This window comes from Coffea arabica, chromosome 10c (genome assembly GCF_036785885.1).
Source record: "Coffea arabica cultivar ET-39 chromosome 10c, Coffea Arabica ET-39 HiFi, whole genome shotgun sequence".
NCBI lineage: Eukaryota > Viridiplantae > Streptophyta > Magnoliopsida > Gentianales > Rubiaceae > Coffea > Coffea arabica.
The window spans coordinates 50,353,471-50,375,180 of record NC_092329.1 but is presented as its reverse complement, the minus strand read 5'-3'; the positions used below and the strand labels follow the sequence as shown (position 1 = coordinate 50,375,180).

The 21,710-nt window shown below is 33.4% G+C and overlaps 1 protein-coding gene across 1 annotated transcript; it reads left to right on the top strand.

Moving 5' to 3' along the window:
• The first annotated feature begins 765 nt into the window (after nt 1-765).
• On the top strand, nt 766-1,500 carry LOC113714198 (uncharacterized). The gene has a single exon (XM_027237991.1). The coding sequence runs from the start codon at nt 766-768 to the stop codon at nt 1,498-1,500; it is 735 nt and encodes a 244-aa protein (XP_027093792.1).
• The last annotated feature ends 20,210 nt before the right edge of the window (nt 1,501-21,710 follow it).

The following is a 21,710-nucleotide window of genomic DNA, read 5'->3' as shown; positions in this document are numbered from 1 at the left end:
CGCGCCCACAATGGGGTGGCCGTGTAATAATCCATTGCAATGTCAGATATTACACCACCGTTGGAGATGCTCTAATCAGAACCAAAAAAAGATTTAAAAAAAAAACTCCCTTTTGTAATATTTCTTATTTACAAACTAGTAGCCAAGTGCCTCTGGGAATCGAAGCCATAATCAGAGATTTGAATATTCTGAACTAGATCTCATTTTTTATGCATTTTGATTTTTTGAGTTTGTTAAATTTTGTGTATTACTCAATTAATAGTTATTGGATCTTAAGGAAACAAAAAAAAATTAAAACATGATGTTTGTGAAAGAGAAATAGCAATATAATAAAAAGTGGGACAGAGAGTGGCACAGGGTGCGGGACAGAAGATCCGTTGCGGTATTCATGCTTGTCCCACTTAAAAGGAATACTATTAGTTATATTACTTCTGTACTCGTAGTAATGCAAGGACAGCAACGTGTGTTAAAGCTAAAGTACCTCATAACATTAAGTGATTACGAAAAAAAAGGGAAGTGTGGAAAAAACTATGGAGTGGAATATTAAGTTGAAGCTGAAGCATTTCCTTTGGAGATGTCTACAAAATGGGCTCGCCACGAATGATGCAATCCATCACAGAATTGGAAAAGGAAGTGTCTGGTGTCATGGCTGTGGGGAAGGTACCGAAACAATCGATCACATTTTTTTTTTTCTGTCCCAAAGCCCAACTAGTCTGGAGGCTAGCGCCTGTGAGGTGGGAAGGATTAGTGAAGCTACAATGCAATATGTGGAGATGGTGGGAGGCAGTGGTAGATTCAGCAGGGGAAGCGAATGGAGCTGAACGCATCCAACTCACGGTAAATGTCCTTTGGCAGCTATGGAAAGCTAGGAACAAAATGGTGTTCCAGATGGAGAACGTGGATGCAAAAGCTATTGTCGACAAAGCTCAACTGGAGTGGCTGGAATATATTGCGGCTAATGAAACAGACCACCAAACACATGCTTCACCAGAAATGGAGGTACACGTTCCGCAGCATTGGGAGCCACCCAAGGAAGGTATTATGAGAATTAACACGGATGCAGCAATTTCAGCTATAATGGTCAGGACCGGATTGGGAATCATCGCAAGGAATTGGCATGGGCAGATTGTGAAAGCTCAAGGGATCATAGGAAGAAGAAGAAGCGAGGCGGCCACAGAGGAATCACTGGCCATCAGAAGCGCATTGGAGATGACTCAGCTTGCAGGATGGACAAAAATAGAAGTCCAATCTGACTGCAAGAATATTGTTAGCTCTATTAACCCGGACAATGTTCAGGATTGTAAAATTCAAACAATCCTTGAAGACATTGAGGCCCTAAAGAATAGCTTTGATAGCTGCCTGTTCTCTTTTGTTCCCAGAACCGTGAATATTTGTAGTCATGCACTGGCTCAGTTTGCAGTTAGGTCGGTTCAAAATTTTGAATGGAAAGATTCATTTCCAATATGGCTATCACAGTTAGCTAGTAAGGATATGGGGTAGTTACCCTTTTTGTAATTAACTCTTGTAATATCAAGTGTTAATATCTATAAAAATTTGTTATCGTTTGGTAAAAAAAAAAAAAAAAAGTGATTATGAAAAAAAAGAAGAAGGTTTTTTTTGTCCATACTAGAAAAAGGCGACTAAAAGGGTTAGGAAAAAGTTAATACACTATTTGTTTTCTTGATTGTTGAGGCATTGAAACTTGCTATTCTTTCTTTATTATAAAATAACACTGTTTTTATTTATTTGTTAATGATTGTACTGTTTTTTCATTTTGTAAATCAGACGACTTGATTGATTTTTGATAATTGAGAAATTTGATCTGTATATTTTCTAACCCTTGCTTATGTTTCAGTAATAATAGTATACTAGGGAGGGATAGCCCATGCGACACGCGGGAATTTGGTGCTTGTGATTCAAAATAATTAATAATTATTGTTTAATATTTTGTAGTATAGGAACTGAAATATGATGATTTTATCATGTAATTTTAATAAAAAAAATCATAAGTTACACAGTGAGTCAATAAAAATAATGTGCAATAAGACATCACTATCGTTATACTATATAAGAATCTGTTGTGATAAAAGGTTATGTTTGAATTTCAACTGCAAAGATAAGGGTAGTTTGAAAATGTAAGAATGTTTGAAGTGCTACGGAAAAGTATCCAAAGGTCTCTTCTAAAACTTATCCAAGATGATAAAATATTTTAAAGTATCAATTGGACCCTTCATCTCTCGAATCTATATATGTTCGTGAAAGATCCCTCAAGCAATGCTTCTGATTTCTCCCTCGACTTAAGCTCAACCTGAATTATCAAGTCAAGTTTATCCATCAATCACTTTGCGTCCAATCTAATCTAAAATAATTTTATTGTTTACTAACTATTTATATAATTTGGTGGGTATAATACGACTTAATTACATGTTTCTTACAGAGATAATAATGCCCAAAAAAGATAGATAGATAAGAAACTTAAGTGGTCTTTTTCAAAGTTTTGTAGAAACTATTCAGATTTGGTGTTTTTTGCTAGGGGCATTTCTTTATAATTTCATACATAAGTTCAAATCTACATAATTGTTAAAGATCTGAATTGAAACTATCTTGATTATAAAAAATTGGTGCAAATAATATTTTCTAAATTTGAAATTGTAGAAAATGGTAAGTAAAATCAGAAGAAATTCCTCATATGAATTCGAATTGCAAACTATAGGTAGAAACTGCTTAATGATATTTTCCAATGTTTACTTGTATAAGTATCCAATATAACATCTCTACTTAATTGACTCGTTTGAACTATGGATAATAGTTGCTTCAATTAAATCAAGAAACATTATTTATCATTGTACAACATACAATTATGAGTAAATAAATTAATACAATGTAATCAAAATGGTGCTGTAGCTAAAGCATTTAAACTCATCAAGTTTCACTACAAATTCTTTTACAGAGCATAAAAAAGTAAATTTTTTGTATTTGAAACTATATAAACAATATAATACAAGAACGAGATCATAACATGGAAAGCAAATAGAGTACAAATGACATCTTAGTACTATGTAGCATGATTAATTTTCTGTTTTAGTTTCAATGAAGTACAAAATTCTAAGTTAATAAAGTTTACAATCATAACATTCCCAATTAAAATAAACACAAGCTAAATTCCAAATCATATTACATGAAAAAATAACTACTTGAATCATAACTGCTGAAATGTAGTCAACAGATCCTTGGAGTCAAGAATAATAGAAGAAAGTTCATGAGAAATAAGGTTATTTGACTTAAATAAAGAGATAATACCATGGCTAAGGAGGAGAAGATGATAAAATTACTTTTCTGATTATTTTAGAAAGTGACAACATTATCTCAAATTGTATTTTGACCAGAGACAGAATCTTGGGAATCTACTAAGAAAAACAATATAATTAGTCAATTTTTGGAATTAGAAGTATCAAAAGGCAAACTATATGGAGTTCTTGAATAAACCAATCATCAGAAAAAAAAATTTACAATCGAAGAAAACAAACCCAAAAAAAACTACGATCGAAGAAGATAAACTCAAAGAACTCATCTCAATTTAAAAGAAAAGTTATGCATTCCACCAAATATTTAATAGCCATAATAAAATCAAAGAGGTGAAACCGAAAAAGAAGAAAGGGTATCGGCTAAACATGGGGGACATAAATATGATAATGATTGTTCAGATAATAACTAAGTTAATTAATTTTAATTAAAATCAAATTATGTAAACATCCTATTAATTCCTTAACGGATGAGAAAGGTTTCAGGAAATTGGAAGGCTTGGATGTTAGTATAATAAATGATTAAAAGGACTTTTATGTAATTCTATCAAAATACAAGCTTTATTCAGTTGTACTTGATAGTCAACTTGACACCAAGCATTATCACATACCAAACCTATCTCTAATCTTAAATGTCTGAAAGGTTATATAAGTAATTATAGTGAAATTAAAGCTATAATGACTTGTACTCAATGTTCCAATTACTCTTCAAACACTCTCACATTCCCAAAATAGCCTCACCCATGCGATTGAAATCTAGTTTTAAACTCGTTCTTATATAGTATAAGGATATATTGTAAGTGTATATAAGATTTGTTTAGTCAAAACATCTATACCAATCTTGGTACTTTCCAAAAGGGCTATGGAGTTGGAGGAAACGTGTTTAGAACTGGACTTGGCTTCTATACGTGTTCTTATTCTAAAACATAAGAATAAGAGATAGGATAATGATAAATTTGAGAATTTTAATGACTAAGAATAGTTTATAACTTTAGAATTAATCTTTCTTAAACTGATAATATACACACTATCAGTTTTGGATGATGATAACTATGCAAAATTTGAATTTATAATCCAATATTTGCACATTTGTTATGATTTTAGTAATAATAATATATACATTATCGGTGTATATAAGATTTGCTTAGTCAAAACATGCATTCAGATCCTGGTACTTTCCAAAAGGGCTATGGAGTTGGAGGAAACGTGTTTAGAACTGGACTTGGCTTCTATTCGTGGATTCGAATGTCCAAGTGAGTTCTTCCCCCTGAAATGGTATACTGAACCAAGTATATATTGCCCTATGTATCAGTTTGAAAGTCTCAATTTATCAGATTAATTACGTATTTTTCTTCTTAATTAAAGCCAATCAATTCTCAATTGAGGAAAATTTGGCTCCCTTAAATGATTTAATTTATTGAAGAGATAATGGGCCAATGTTTGGTGGGCTCCTCCTGAAGTCTAATCCAATTTAAAGCCCAAAGAGAAAAGGGATTGAATTTCCTCGACGTTGAGTAGTTATAGCAGGGCCTGGTTTTGTGAAAATTGAAAGACTATTACTGCTAATTTCCAACGTGATTTTTTATTTTTTTTTGTCTTTTGAACAGTAATGGAAGCAAAGACTAGAAGTTTCTTTTAGTCTGTCCCTCATGGATAGCTCGATTGATCACGGCACGCCTTCTAAGGCAGTCGTTGTTTATTCTCGCAAGGGTTTGAATTCCATGATTATCGTGTTTGGAGGGATGGGGCCTCTCCTCTCGGGTCGATGGAGGATTAGTCGGATCCGGTTTATGCGATGACCCGGATACTCCCTCCGTCAGACCAAAAAAAAAAAAAAAATTTCTTCTAGTCTGTACTTTCACTAAAGCTTTTCTCAATTCAGGAGGTGTATGATAATATTTTAAATGTATAGTGGGCTCATTCCTTTTGCAATGTAAGGATAAAATTATGCAGAAGAACGTTTCCTTAATTAAAAGGAACCCATTCTCTAACCACGCCACCCTACTCCTAACTCTCTAGAAATGGATCGGGGTCTTTCAAGTTGATTTCTATCCAGTTTAGTTAAATGTAATTTTTCCAACTTTTGACATGATCATGATTTTTTTTTTTTACCAATTTAATTGTATCACTTGACAAATTCACGTTATATAAAGTTGCATTAGTTTATACTAAATTTTGTAAAAATTACATAGTTAGACTAGTTTGGACAAAAGTTCAACTTGAGAGACCCCACATCCAATGAAAACACAAAATAGAGACAACTCTAAATCAGGTCTAGCGAAAGTATCAGGTAGCTCAAGTTTGGCGCTTTTGCAGTTACGTGGAACCTAATTTTGTAAAACTGGATTTTGTAATATCATTGGAGCATTTGTATTTTTTGCATTTTCTGCGTTCAAAATTTATGCTAGCTGAGTGGGATTAAAAATGGCACTTGTACCATCAGCAAATCTTTCGGATAAGAGCCTGTACCATTGTAAGTGCAATTCATGAATTAGATTTTTAATACTCAAAATCTTAAAAATCAAGAAACAATTGTTGTTTTTTTTTTCATGCACTTATTTAGTGTATGCATTTGTTTGTAGTAAATAAATATTTTTATCTTACCTCATAATTGCAAGGTATAATTAGTAACTACCATCAAAACTTGTAGAGGGCCATAGTCAAGAATCTTTAAAAAGTACAAATTGAGTGAAAAGAGCAAAAGACATCCTTTAGGGGAAAAGTAAAATAACAAAAACCCCGTTCAAGTTGATTTTTGATGATCATCATCTTTGACAGCCTTGGAACCAGATTCACCACCTTTTTCAGCCGCCATGATCTCCTTCGCCATTCTCTTTTTCGGGGGAAGAGAACTATGGCTGACTCTCTTGGCTTTGGAACCAGCTGCTCTTTTTTCATCATTGATCTCTGCTCCGTCAGGGTTCACCCCCTTCTTAGGATTCTTTACCTCCTCATCTGCCATGATGACTCGATCTTTCTTTCGGTATTTTTCAGTTATCTTTTTATATGTTCTTCCTTCCTAATTTGAATGTGTTATCCTCCCCCTTGCTCACTGCTATTTATAATGGCTCTTTCTACATTCTTCGTTGTACTTGTGATGAATTTTCTTGGTTTTCATCGATAAGTAACCAGCTTAGGAATCATCTCAGAAATTGCATGGTTAAAATGAAGCAACATCTTTGACATTTCAATGGATCATTACCAAGCATGCGACAGAAATTCACTGAGGTGGAAGTATAAAGATTTCTGAAGAAAATTAGGTTATTCAGGAATGGAAAGACGTGATTTTATATTTGAGACTACAGCAAATTAGACTGGGACATGCTGGAATTTCATAAATCTAAAAGCTTTACCAAGAAATTCTTTCTCCTCTCACAAGAGATGTTTTGCTTTATTTTCTTTTGAATACAACAAAGAAAAATCTACTTTTCAAAAACGAAAAATCATAATCAGAACTGTAATTAACTGCCACACATCGATCAATTTTTCATTTTTTTTAAGAATATATGGGTGACAGCGTTCATGAATTCCATTGTAGTTTCCGGATTTGGGTATTCCTTAGTGTATAAGGAACATCAAAAGGTATAATATAGAACTTTTTTTAAATACTCCAAAAGCTCATCGAAAGCTCGGAGAAGTTTACACATTACGAGTTATGAGTAAAGGGCAATACTAGATTTACAAACCTTTCCTTTTGATTGTTGCTCTTAAAGAAGTAAGGATACCCTATTATCTAATTTTGATAGAGTGGATTCTTTTAGAATTCATTTGTTTCAGGGGTGGTCCATGTTCGGAACAAATTGGCAAAATAGAAAAAAAAAAAAAAAAACCAAAAGACTAAAAACCAACTGAAATTGGTTACCAATTGGAAAATGCTACAGTCCCTTTGAGTAGTGTACTTATGATTCTAATTCACTTATATCTTGCCATATTATCTAACTATTTAAACCCTTAAAATAATCTAAAGATTGATAATTATGATTTTATATTCAGCGTTGAATTTAATCTCATTAATACAGTATCCAAAAGAGACAGTAGAACTCTCCTAAAATTTCAACCAGGAAGCACGGATGGTAGCTGCCCTGCCTAAGTTTTGAGAATTCCTTGTAGCCCTAAGAAAATTTTAAATTTTTGCATTGAAATTTTTTTTCACCCCCACTAAAATTTTGACGAGATTCCATTACTCGCTTTTGCTTTACAAAAATCTTGAACTTTTACTCCTTATTAAATATGTTTCACTCTGCAATAGAGTTAGTTGCTCACTTCTTAGTAACTACCTTAATATTAAAAAAAAGTGTTACTCATTGTGTTACGAAAAATCTCTTAATAATTACGTTCTGCATGAGTTTTGATTAATTATTTGATTGAATTTTCATTATTAATTCAAATTGAAGTATCTGGTTCCACATATATGTGATCTTTCATATGTGAAACTGGAAAACTAATAACATTATGTATTCAAAATTTTTGTTTTAAACATATAAAATCTACATTTACAGCTAATTAGCCTTTTTTTTTTTGTTTCTTTACACTCTGATCTGTACTTTGGAATATGATTGCTCCTTAAAGTTTCATGTTTGAGAATAGTCAAGTTATACCCTGTATCTTGTTTCCCTTAAAAGTGTAAGAATGGGAAGATAGAAATTTTAGTTATATTTATTTAATTAATATGTTAATGCATATTTTTATTATTACACAATATATAGCTTACCTTATTCTAATTCATAGACTTAAGTGTTACTATTATCTCTTGGTTATTTTTTGGGAACAAAAGTATATTATCTTTTTATTGATCAGCATGAAAAAACTATAAGAAGAGGGAAGTCTTACTTACATCAACTACACTAACTGTACACTCCAAAACAAAATTGAAGAAACTGAAGCCAATGGAAATGCAAAAGTGCGTAACAAGATAGAAAGAAACTCTTGTTTTTGACTTAACCACTTGTTAAAGAACCCCAGCTCATAAAGAAGGAAAGATCCTTTAATTGCCAGGGCATGTGACAGTTTTTGATAGAGGAGACAAAGGGGATAGGGAAAAAAAATGCACAGGGTGGAAGAATAAAGATTGGTTAATGGTTTAAATTACTGAATGATTGACGGTGTGACATGAGAGAGGCCATGCAACAGTTAATCATCTAGATTAGGTTATAAACATATATCATCTTGGTGAAAGACTTGTATATGAAATTTTGTTAATGCCAATGAGGCTTTGGTTTAGTGGTAAAATAGTGAAGATTGAAGCTCTATAAATAAAAAATCCTAAAGTAAGTCTCACTAAATTGTAACCATGTGTTAGATACCCTCCCAATTAGTTGCGGATTAGATTGTAAAGTTGCTCAAATGTTGAGTTATAATCTGTTACTATTGATCCATCGTCGTTGGATAAGTGTTATTTTATCAAAATAAAATAACAGTTTACCCCTAAATTGATATATCCTCTTTTGTTTTAATTGGAATTACTTTCCCTCTATCCATTTTTTTATTTGATTCTTGTGCCACAAAAAAAAAAACTTTTAGCCTCAATTGAAGCCACTTAAGAACAAATAATATCTATGAAATGATTGGCTCGATTTGGATGAATTATTTTTTGAAAATTTTTTATATTTAGTCCACATATTTTTCAGTTATCTTTTTTATCACATGCAATCCTTTTTTATCTCACATACATCACATTAAAAAAATTTAAAAAAAAATTAAAAAGTGCTATAGTGAATAGTATCAAAACTAAATTTCAAGGATTACTCATATATGCCCTCAATACTTTTTAATCCAATTTACAATGATTATTTTTGAAATGATCCAGAAACCTATTTCGATATAAGATCAACTCATTCCAACTTACATTGCAAATAAATTGAACACTTTTGGAGGTTCATGGAATTGAAGGGGATAGCTTAGCCATATATACATATATTACTAGTTTGAAGTTATTAAAATACAGGATGGATATATAATGCGAGATTATGTATGTGTATATAATACAAATTTTATTTCAAAGATATGATTAAAAGTTTGGTACAAAAATATAAGTTTGACTTAAATTACACATACAAATGCATGCACAAATCGTGTAAATTTATTATAAAGTTATTAAAATAAAAAATACAGGCAAAACTACGTACAAATCTATAAAAAAATTTTGATATATGCTAATACAACTTTGAGGGTACGACGTCGATCATTATCCTTTCTCAAATTTTAAAATTTTTTCCTAAAATTAGAGTATGAGTCTCATAGTATCATAAATCAAAAGTTTATTACGTGCTTATCGGATCATTGAAAAAGTATGAGTAAACAAAATATGAAGCCTAGCGATGGTAAAAATGAGACATCAGATTGATTAGCCGATGAAACCTTGGTCTAATAGCTAAGGTTGTGACTTTAGGAATTGAAAGTCCTAGAATTAAATTTCCCTTTCCCCTCTCCACTTCTTTAATTCCATTATTTCCCTGCCAAAAAAAATTAAAAATGAACGAGTCATTCTTTAAATTAAATTTATGATATTTTACCAAATTTTGACCGCATCTACGTTCAACCCTCCAACTTTTATACATGCTGGTTTAATCGTGGCGGCAAAAATGCATGAATCATTACTTAATCTGTCAGGCAATTAAAGTGGTTCTATACAGGGAACACATTTAGTCAGACTAAGGATAATTTACTACCAATAAGGTGAGAGTGAGAGAGTGTGAGAAAGAGAGAGGGAGCCTATTGGCTGGGGTCAATGTTGTCAAAGTCAAACAGGTGTCCAAGAGAAGAAGGGTCTTCAGAAAATTGATTCATTGACTTTTCTTCAGTCACTTGTTTTCAGAATCTAAAGAGTTATTTTTGGAATTCTCTTTTTCTTTATAAAATCAGAAAAATTAAGGAATAATAACTATGGTCAATGAAATCTTCTGTAAAACAGTTTTTGTATTTCGAACTTCACAAAGTCAAATCTAGCCCAGGCTGTCCAGATGGTTTTCTGAAATTAAATTCGTAGATAAGTCTTGCAGTTGATTTTACAACATTGTCAAAAGAACAAGTATTCAAAGACCCCCTAAAAAAAAAAAATCCTAGAGTTGGTCACAAATTTCATTCGTCCTGTCTAGTCAAGAACTCTACATAGTTTTCTGAGATTAAATTGGTAGATAAGTGTCAAAATTGATTTATTATTATTGTCAAAACAGCACATTCACACACACACACACACAGTTTGTTCTTAGGCCAGTTCTTATTTTCTTAACCATGTTTTCGAAAAGGGTTTATCCCGGAGAGATGATCTAAAACGCGCAAATGCAGCAATAAATTGTCCTACATTAATCCAAGAAAAGGTTTTTAAGAGTCTTTCCTAGTTACACGATTAAGCTCACAACTCCAACGAAAGTAAGGAATGGATCTTGTATGCCATAATTAGAAAAAAAATTAATTGTCATAGTAAAAAAAATTTCAAGCATCAATCAAAAAACGAAGCCATGTGATTATTCAGCCTCAAGGAAAAAAGGGGGGAGATAGTAATTCTTGTGTATAAACTAGAAGAAACTCAAGAATTCTGCTTGGATGCAAATACCGAAAAACATCTAAAACTACTATAGCAACACTCTTTTTCTGTTTACTATAAGGATTAAAAACATCGATACAAGTTGATAATATGAGCTTACACACACTTATAGTGATCACCAACATAGCCAATGATTTGAACGTACAAAACAATAACATACACTACATTGAAAGCCAGTGTCAGCCCGCAATCATTTAGCTGCCACCTCCATCTGGTTTGATCTTGAGCTTGTGCTTAATATTTTTTACACCAGAAGAGATAGCTTCACTAATCTTTTCTCCCACCATTTGGGACACATGTTTCCTCTCTTTAGGAAACATACTTCCAAGCTTCTTCGTCGATGATGATCCGGTGCTTGCCTCTCCTCCTTTAACATTCGTTCCCTTGTCCGCCATCTCAAAGTTTGTGTGTGCAGTGTGCGTGTTAAGTATTTGGCTTTTCTGAATGACCTGAAAGGTTTTTGTTGTATCTCGAAAGATTGAGATAATGGTTCTCCTATATATAGTGCATGGAAAAGATTGAAATGAAGGTTTTATTCAAAAGAATCAAGGTGTCGTTTCTGAAGCTGAAAGTTTTGTGTTGTGTCTGAAAAGATTGAATGATGGTTCTATTTTTACTGCATGGCGAAGAGACAAAGAATGAAATGAGGGTTAATTTTCAAAAAAGAAAAAAAAATTGAGGGAATATTTGGTTTATGAGTATGAGAGTATTAATCCATATATATATGCCTATTGTTTGGTAACATACTCTGACCTTTATCTTTGACTGCATCAAGATATATACACATGTCAATGCTTCTAGTCTTAGTACTAGGTCTTACTACATAGTTGTTAAGTGTCACATAATTGTTAGTACACAATTATTTCAAAGATATGATTAAAAGTTTGGTGCAAAAATATAAGTTTGACTAAATTACGCGTACAAATTCATGCACAAATAGTATAAATATATTATAAAGTTATTAAAATAAAAAATACAGGTAAAGCTACATATAAATCTATAAAAAAAAAAAATTGATATATGCTAATACAACTTTGAGGGTATGTCGATCATTAACTTTTCTCAAATTTTAATTTTTTTTCCTAAAATTAGAGTATGAGTCCTATAGTATCATGAATCAAAAGTTTATTACGTGTTAATAGGATCATTGAAAAAGTATGAGTAAACAAAAATATCAAGCCTAGCAATGGTAAAAATGAGACATCAAATCGATTAGCCAAGGTTGTAACTTCAGAAACCCGAAAGTTCTAGATTTAAATTTCTTTTCCCTCTTTCCACTTCTTAAATTTCATTCTTTCCTTACTAAAAAAAAATTAAAAATGAACGAATCATACTTTAAATTAAATTTATGATATTTTACCAAATTCTGACCGCATCTACGTACAACTTAGGATATTCAACTCCCCAAGTTTTACGTTCGGTGTTGTGAGGGGATCATTCAGGAGCGGTCGTCTGAGGACCGCTCCTGCCCCGTATCCAAGTTTTACGGACGCGGGGCACGGACGGTTCTACCTGCAACCGTCCCTGTCAATTGTAGTCATTATCAACTGGCCGTAACTCTCTTCGTACATGGTGTAACTTTTTTTTCACAGAATGTATTTTCACAACAGATAGTGACGGGCCCCACACATGGCGCGGAAATCGAGTTACATCTTGTTATCTGAGCCGCACAAATTTTTGAGGGGGAATCTGGGCCGTTAACCGTCCCTGCCCCATTTCCAAGTTTTACATATGCTGGTCTAATCGAGGCAGCAAAGATGCATGAATCATTACTTAATCTGTCAGGCAATTAAAGTGGTTCTATACGGGGAACACATTTAGTCAGACTCAGTTTTCAAATCACACGGAGGTCCAGAATGTTACCAAAATTCTACAATGATGTAACCATGTTGAAAAAATGAAAAAGGCGCTATTTGGATTTTAGGGACGACTTTGTGTCAAATCTTTAATAGTCTGGCAAAGTGCCCCAACGGTGTCTTTCACAGGGAAGTCCACAAACGTTACCAAATCAACTGCGGTGACAGTGATTGGATTTTATTGAAGGCTTTGGGCTGAGCTGGTAAATGGACAGTGACAATGCCGTGTTGAAAAAAAAAAAAAACTTTGTAGGTATGAAATGAGATGAATAATCCTGGCATTCTTCCAATCCAAAAACCTATCTTCGTCAACAAGCATGAAAAATCTTGCTAATCAATGTAGCCAATTATACTATTTACCAAAGGAAAAAAAAAGCGTAGCCAATTATTGAGTCAAATTGGCAACAATTATTTGTTACCTAGGCTATTCCAAGTCTATCCTCGAGAGATAAAAAGTAAAAGACGTAGACCAAGGAACCTGCTATTTTGACAATAAGATGATCAAGGTTCTTCATTCACGCCGTGTTAAAGAAATAAAAAGGACGTTTTTTTTTTTTTTTGGATTTTTGTTTACTTTGGGATGGGGATGACTTTAACATTGAAAATAAAAATCTGTGACTTTTTTGGTACAGTGGCCCTCACACTGATGCATTGCATTTTCGGGAAGAAGATGTACATCAACTAAATTGACATGGAATTCCACAAACGCTTTTGTTGAAAAAGGCCAAAGGGCTTTATTGGGAATTTGTGATGAGATGAACATTGATATCCATAATAATATATAGCTGTTAATTTTCAAATAAATAGTATCCAATTACATATATATGCTCTGGGCTTAATTACAGATGACTAACGGTTTATATTTCAAGTTATTAGCAAGATTAAAACACATTTTATTTATAATTAGAGCTTGAATGTACATAACAGCAGAGACTGCTATGGAAATGGTATGTCTACTTTCATCTAAAAACTAAGCTACCTCTGTCAACTTTTAAGCAAAATATAGAGACTGCGAAAAATCCCCACTAAGGCTAAGCAGCAGCCAGTTCAATCTTATTGTTTGTTGTACTTGCTATAGAAATGGTAATTTTGTCCAGTTCAATCTAATTGTTGTATTATTTGGTATAGAATCATATTCTATTGTTAGAGCGTGGCGAACAAACTGCCATGCACTGTATCTTCCAATCCCCGAGTTAACTCCACTTTATCCCCCCAAACTTTGGACGATTACCCACTTTAATCGCTAAACTTCAAAATGGGACAGTTAAGTCCCTAAACTTATAAATACCTCCCAATTAAGAAAAATTGTTAACAAAATCTTGAATGCCGTGGTGGTCGAAGTGTCCCATTTTATAAGGGTTTAGGGATTTAAGTGTCCCAATTTATAAGTTTTAGTGACTTAAGTGTCCCATTTTGAAGTTTAGGGACTAAAGTGGGTAATCATCCAAAATTTGGGGGGACAAAGTGGAATTAACCCATCCCGAAGGAACATTCCCTTGTTTTTCGCAGAACTTGTGTTTTTCCAGCTTCGGAACATTCTTGGAAATGCTTCTTTTACAACATTTCTCTGTTGCCTACCCAAAAATAAATAAAATAAAATAAAATAAAAATTCCTTTGTTTGTTCAATCTTTCTCCGTTTCGTTGCTATTCCCCTTTCACGCAGACTTCGTCGGATCAGTTCTTGTCAAAATCATCTTTGGTTAACATGTTTGGATGTAGTCATCGTGGAGCAAAGGCACTTAAAACATGAAACTAGCTTGATCCGAAAGCAAAATATAACCCAGAAAATTACAGTGAAGTGTATTTTGCCCAGAAAATGAAATATAGCCCATAGAAAAACCCATTTGGAATTGCTAGTAAACGAGGATAACAAACTTGAAATTTTGTCGATCAAATCTATGCGTGCAGCTGCAAGATGATCATTGAGAAAGATCAAAAAGAAGGTTAAAAAAATAACTCACAGAAGTACGACGCAAAGAACTCGGTACAATGAGAAAAATGGACCACGAAAACAAGGGAGATAAAATGATACAACAAAAAATATTCTGCTGCGAAGTTCGTACCATAATGTAAAGCTGGCCTGGAACTGGGAACATTACTCTAAACGAAACCCAAAATTGAAAGTTTCTATATCGTGTCAAGTAATTTGGTCCAAGTTTAATCTCATCAAATTTTGTAGGCTACCTTTTGAGATGAAAGTTCGCACCTTATATTTGACCATATGACCAATCATTCTTGCCACCATCAGGATTTCCTTTTGTCCTTGTTCTTCAGCTTTTGAACACCAGAAACGAGAGATTTTACAATTTTCTCTCCCACCATATGTGACACAGGCCTCCTGTCTTTTGGGATCACGCTTCCTTGTTTCTTGAAGGAAGCGGCCCAGGTTCCATTACTGGATTCTCGTGCAAAATCGCGCTTTCCTTCGCTGTTCTCGAACTTGTCTGCCATCCCTTCTTGTCTAGCACTTGGAGTGTGGATTATTTGGTTGGGAAAATGCGTTGGTTTTTATGTGATTCAAGAGAAAGTCATATATATGTGTGTGTGTGTGTGTGTGCGTGTGTGTGTGGAGGTAATTGAGAGGAAAAAGAAATAATATATTTATCAGAAAGTTCAAGTGCATACTTGTATGTAGGCCAAAAAGCAGATTCAGTATTACAAAAATTTATTGGGACAAAATAAGTATCTTAGAATAAAAAAAATTCTAAAACTTCGGGGGGGCCCAAAACAATAAGTTGTAGACTTTGGACCATGGCAGCCCATGCAATCATAATGGCGACTGTATGGTTTAATTAAAGTGGGGATTGATTTGTTTTTAATTTTGATGAATAAAATTGATTTTGGAGCACACTTTTGTACTAGAGTTAACTTGTAGTAATTTTACCTTAGGGGAAGTTAGATTGGATGGTAAGATAGAAGGAATTATAAGTAGAAGACTATGAATTCAAGACTTCCTATTTAAAAAGAAAAATGTTTTTACACTTAGTTATTGATCGATGAAATCTTGTAAGCACACAGGATCGATCGCAATAATAATTTACCTGGAGTATTACAAGGTCGAACCCATAGGGATGAGTTAACTTTTTACTCTAATTATTCTAACAAAATAACAAAATTTAAATTCAAGAAGTTGTATTTTCTAACTAATCAATAAAAGAATAATTAATTCAAATAGAGGAGTGGTGAGAAAACAATAGACGCGGGTTTAGAATTTCAATTTTAATCCAAAATTTGAATCAATTATCTAGTTAATTTCTTGACAAATTATGAACGCATTACACAATTGTATTCTAGATTATCTTTCGATACATCTAAAGTGTGCCTAATTAAATCCTACATCTCTCTCGAGATCGCAAGTATTCAATTAAACTCTTTAAAAACTTTGGTAATATAAGTGTATAAACCTACTTTTGTAATTAGACTAAGTATGTTCATCTATCTAATGCACGGCTGTATATCCCTTTTCAGTTTAATACAAACCCTAAGAGCATGTCTATGGCGACCAATCACAAACATGTAATTAAATCAAGATAGATAAATCATAACAAAAGGCAAGAAATTAAACTGGAAGAATTAATCAAATTCCTTCATAAAAACCTTAACCCTAGAGATAATTTAGTTCAACATGATTTAGAAGTTAAAACCACGAATTAAAGAGTTGCTACAAAGATAAGAAAAAGAGTAAGAAAACTTCTCAGTTGCTTGCTCCAATCTTCCCCTTGCACACTCCTTGATTCACCTCCGTTTGATCTTGATCTCTCAAGATTAAACTATAAAAAGATGTTAAAATTAGGTTAGACTAATGTTTTCCACCCTAAAAACGACCTAAAGAACCCTTATTTAAGTTTCTTGAAAATATATCCTAAACAGGGTATGAATAGGCTCTATTAGACTCGAAAAATCACATTTTTGCACATTTATCCAATGAAGACCAGCCCAATGTCTGGCCCGGTCATTGGGCTGAGCTTAAAACACCAAAGAATCCGGAGATGTCCAGTGTGAAGTTCTTTGTGTTGTCCGGTGCCGGTCAAGGATCCATCCACAGATCAAATTTGAAGCCCCAAAACTCCATCAAATAGATTGAATCAGTTTCTGCTCAAAACACAACTTCGAATAAACTTTCCAACACCACAAAAATCAAGTCATTTAGAGATCTAGACGGTGAGATATGCCTAAAATACTGAAACTTGGTTGTAAGAGAATCACAGCATAGTTGTACTTTAGTAATTTGGATTTTTGACTATAAAAACGTGAGAACCAAACTTTGAAGTCTTATAAAAGTTGTGGAGCATTCTTTTGACTTCAAATTTAATCAAGAATCATCTTAATCCAACTTGTATAGCTCAAGTTATCACCAAAATACTGAAATATGTCATTCCTGCGAAACCTCTTTTTCTTGACTTTATCATCTTTCATTGTTTCTTCACACCACGTTTTTAGTCCATTTTCTCTCCAATTAAGTTTTTCACCTATTAGAACAATATTTAAGAAAAATTAAGTAGTTTATACTCAAAATAAAACTCAAATAATATGGTTAACTAGCAACTTATGCATGTAAATGTACTACAATGTACACCCTATCAAATTTCTCCACACTTAGCATGTTCTTGTCCTCAAGCACAAGAACAAAACCAATTAAATACAAACAATGGCTATATTCAAGGCTATCATTATTAGAACAATCATTCTAAATAAGTGTCAAGTCGCTACTTAAGAATCACATACTCATAGTTATTGCCACTTTTTGACGTGAAAGGTGACACTTTTAGGTGAAAATCGCCCGTTACTAGGTAACGACAACCAATGGGAGTGTACTTCAACTTAATAAATAAGCATATAAGCACAAATAAGAATATAAAAGCCTGCTTCATATCCCAGTAATATGGAGAATTAAGATTAATAAATGGGCTGAATTCACAAGAAAAATGACAGAAAATTATTTACAATGCCTAGAAAAATTAGCCATAAATTGAAAAGCTTTCAAACTATCAAATATTCACCAAAAAAATACTCTAAACCAACACCATTTAACACTTCATATATTCATACACACATTGCTTTAACAATATAATACTCGAAATACAAGCCATTGTCTATCAGGAAATCAACAATAAAAACAAAAATTTGAAAATTTTAACCAAAAATTTCACTTCACTCATTCACCTCTCCCTCGCACTTAAGACAACATTGTCCTCAATGCTGGAGATAAAATAAAGAAATAATAATATGAAAAGAGTTGAAAATGAAACTCCCCTAATAACAAATTGAGGGCCAAAGTTCAAGTGGGGGTAAGAGAAGTTACCGTTACCATCCAATAATCAAGTTCAGGAAGCCATCCAACCAACCTATAAAAAGACAAGAAAACACTACAAATAGGAGTTAAATACGCCACTGAATAACCCAAACTAGAAAACAATAAAATCCTAAAAAATAAACACCACCATTAATTCCAAAAACAAGGAATCAAGTTAGAAAGAAGTCGGGTTGCCTCCCAAGAAGTGCTAAATTTAACATCTTTAGCCGGACAAGACTAAATGGAGTCATGGAGGATGAAATGGCTTAGACTTTTGCACATCTTTTAATTTATGTGCCCGTAGTACTGCATAACTGTTCACATCAACATTGCGCTTCCGGACCGCCGAAGAAGAATACGAGCAATGATCATGCAAAGGCATAAATCCTATATCCTACTTTAAAACATATTTTTTACCATACAAATTGTTAGAAGTAGTAATATAGGAACAAGATTTCTCATATGAAAGATATTTTAAAGGTTCAAAAACATTAAATTCTTGCTTCTCCTTACCAACCCTCAAAGTCAATTTTCCTTCTAACAAGTCTATATTAGCTCCCCCTAACAGGATTTTTATATCAATGCAAGTTTAAATCCGATTTTATACCCGTTGACTGCAAGTATACAGGCCGAAATTGTAATGTAGGGTATGTATCGGGTCGATCCCATGAGGAGCAAATTATACAAGTACTAAGCCCTTATTTTTCTCTATTATTTAGACTTATAATAAATTTGAGCAAGAAAATTATAATGGTATAATCAATGCTAAATGCAAATGGAGAAATTTCGCTAAAGATTGAATCTAAGGATGTAGATTCCACTTATGGCATAAACAACACGAATGAATAGATTTACCTCTTGTTATTATTCTTGTTTAACCAAAGATTCATTTTCAATATTACCAAATCTCATTCTCATGATGAAATGGCCGAGAGCAAAATAGTTTTCCCTATTTTCATGGTGAAATACTACTACTACTCTGTTTTCTTTTATGAAATGTTAGAAAAATTCACTTAAGTGTATCTCTATTTTCATGAACATACAACTTAAGCTCTACTCATGTGTTTCCATTGTTACTATCAATTTTCATTGAACAATAACAACTATAAACATGCTATTGGTGATCAAACAATAACAAGTAATCACAACTGCACAAATAGACAAGTTAATACAAGATATAACAAGTGTAAATCACATTCAATTCATATTATTTAGCCATAAGTTTCATCTACTCCCTAGATAAAGAAAATTTGCTACTCATGAATGATCTAACAATCAAACTCACAAGTTTATTCATGCAAAATATCATAAAGTACAAGTACAAGAAAAATAAAAGAAAGCTTAGCCAATTGATGGTGAAGCCCTCTAATTTCTGCTATGTTCTTGTACAAGATGATTACAAGTGAAAACTCCAAATGTTTCTCCAATGACTTCCAACTAGAGAGAAACTAGTTACAAGAAAAAAAACTAGCTACGTATGGTTGTTTTTACCTCTCCCAATGTCTCTGCATAAAAACTGTTCAAGAGCATCCATTTTTCCAAGTCAAATTCCACCTTTTGATTCCCAAATCTCAACTTTGTTAGGATAGTCAATAACCAATGTTTTTGACTTGAAAATAAGCCATACTGTCTGCCCTTTTGTCTTCTGAAGCATGTGCACCGAATTTCCTCACCCCAAATAGCTGAAAAGTTGTGTGAAAAGTGAGAAAAAATGGTTGTGCCATTTGCAGAAGAGAGAGGCAGATCCGAGCCTCGGATCCAAGGGGTGAAAGTTAGATCCGAGACCTTTCTTTGATGGATCCGAACTCGGATCGTTTGTCCTCGTATACACTCCTCCAGAAGTACAGACGAGGGCTCGGATCGCCCTTGATTCACACGGATCCGAGCTCGGATCCGTGCTGATCTTTTTTTTTCAGTTTTTCATTTCTTTTCCTTTTTCTTCACTTTTGCTCCTAATTTCTTGTGTAGTTTATCCTCTGAACGATCCCTACATTTCCTTCATCTCGTGCATGAATTTCATACATCAATATCCTTCACAATTGCACAAAATTAACGCATTAATCCACTCATTTATCAAGTTTTGAACACTTAAACAATATTTAAGCAATTATCACCAAAAGAGTTCAAATATGACTTTAATTTTCTCAAAACGTACCAAAAGTTCATGCCAAACTTATACAAAATATACGTTAAATATTCACTTATCACCCCCCGTAGCTAAGAACCCTTTACCAAGGGTAATAGGTATAGAAATATCCTTTTCCATGTCAAGAACAAGAAAATTAGTAGGAAAATAAAATTTACCGACTTTAACCAATAAATCCTCTACAATGCCTATTGGATATCAAACTAAACAATTAGCCAGTTGTAGAGTCACTTGAATAGGTCCCAAATTGGCAAACTTTAATTTTCTAAAAAATGATAGAGGCATCAAATTAACACTAGATCTAAGGTCACACAAACATTTATCAATAAAAATATGTTCAAATTGACAAGGCACAGTAAAACTCCTGAGATCTTTCATCTTGATAGAAAGATGATTTTGTAGCACTACACTGCACTTCTCAATAAGAGACACCTCTACAAAGTCTTCTAACTTCTTTTATTAGACACTATCTCCTTTAAGAACTTTGCATAAGTAGGTATATTAGCAAGAACTTCAGAAAAAGGCATGTTCACTTGAAGTTTTTTGAGTATCTTTACAAACTTTTGATATTGCTCGTCAGTTGTCTTCTTCTTAAGCCATTGGGGAAAAGGGATGGGTGGCACATAAGCTTTCACCTCAAGCACCTTCATATGTTATTTATCTTCACCTTGAGTCTTTTCACCAAAACCATTCTCTGAATCTCTAATTCTTTCATTTTCAATAACAATTCCGCTCCTATCTTGCTTTTCACTTGGTTTAGTCTTGGGTTTAATGACAGGACCATCCAATACTTTGCCCGAACGAAGTATCACAGCCATAGTAGTTTCTTTGGGTTCACTCCAGTGCTACTAGGCAATTTTCTTGGTACCTTTTCAGTTACTGTCTTTACTAGCTGACCAACTTTCCTTTCAAGATTTTGAATGGAGACTTGCTCAAATTGAGCAAGTTTGTCGAATTGATCCATCCTTTGTTCCACTTTTTGTATGAAATGCAACACCATTTCTTCAAGGTTGGACTTTTTCTCCTGAGCAGGTTGAGGAGGATATTGAGAAGGTTACTGCAAATTTTGGAACCCAGGTGGTCCCATAGATATAACCGCTTGATCCTTTTTATGAAATGTTAGGGTGATTCCTCCACCCCTCATTGTACGTATTGGAGAACGGATAATTCCTTGGCTGTAACTTCTGCCCACCATATGCTCCAGTGAAATTAACATCTTCTACCATGATGGAAAGATCTCTATTATAGCAACCAGTAGTAGAATGCCTATACATGTGACAATAAGCACATGATTCCTGGGATTGAGTTACCCAATTTAAGAGCTGTTGCATCTGATGACTCAATTCAACAACCTGTGAACCCAAATCCCATGGCACATTCACTTCATGCACTCCTACTCTCTTACCCCGAATTATTTTTTGTTAAAAATTGCTAGCTAACAATTCATGGAGACTAACTAATTCTTCCGGGGTTTTGTCACCAATATACCATCCTGCTACAATATCCACCATATTCTGGGTTGTTAAGGTCAATCCATCATAGAAAAATTAAACTTGCAATGCCAATGAA

Coding starts and splice junctions, on each gene's coding strand:
- LOC113714198 (XM_027237991.1), top strand. CDS start 766: ATGTGGAGATGGTGGGAGGCAGTGGTAGATTCAGCAGGGGAAGCGAAT.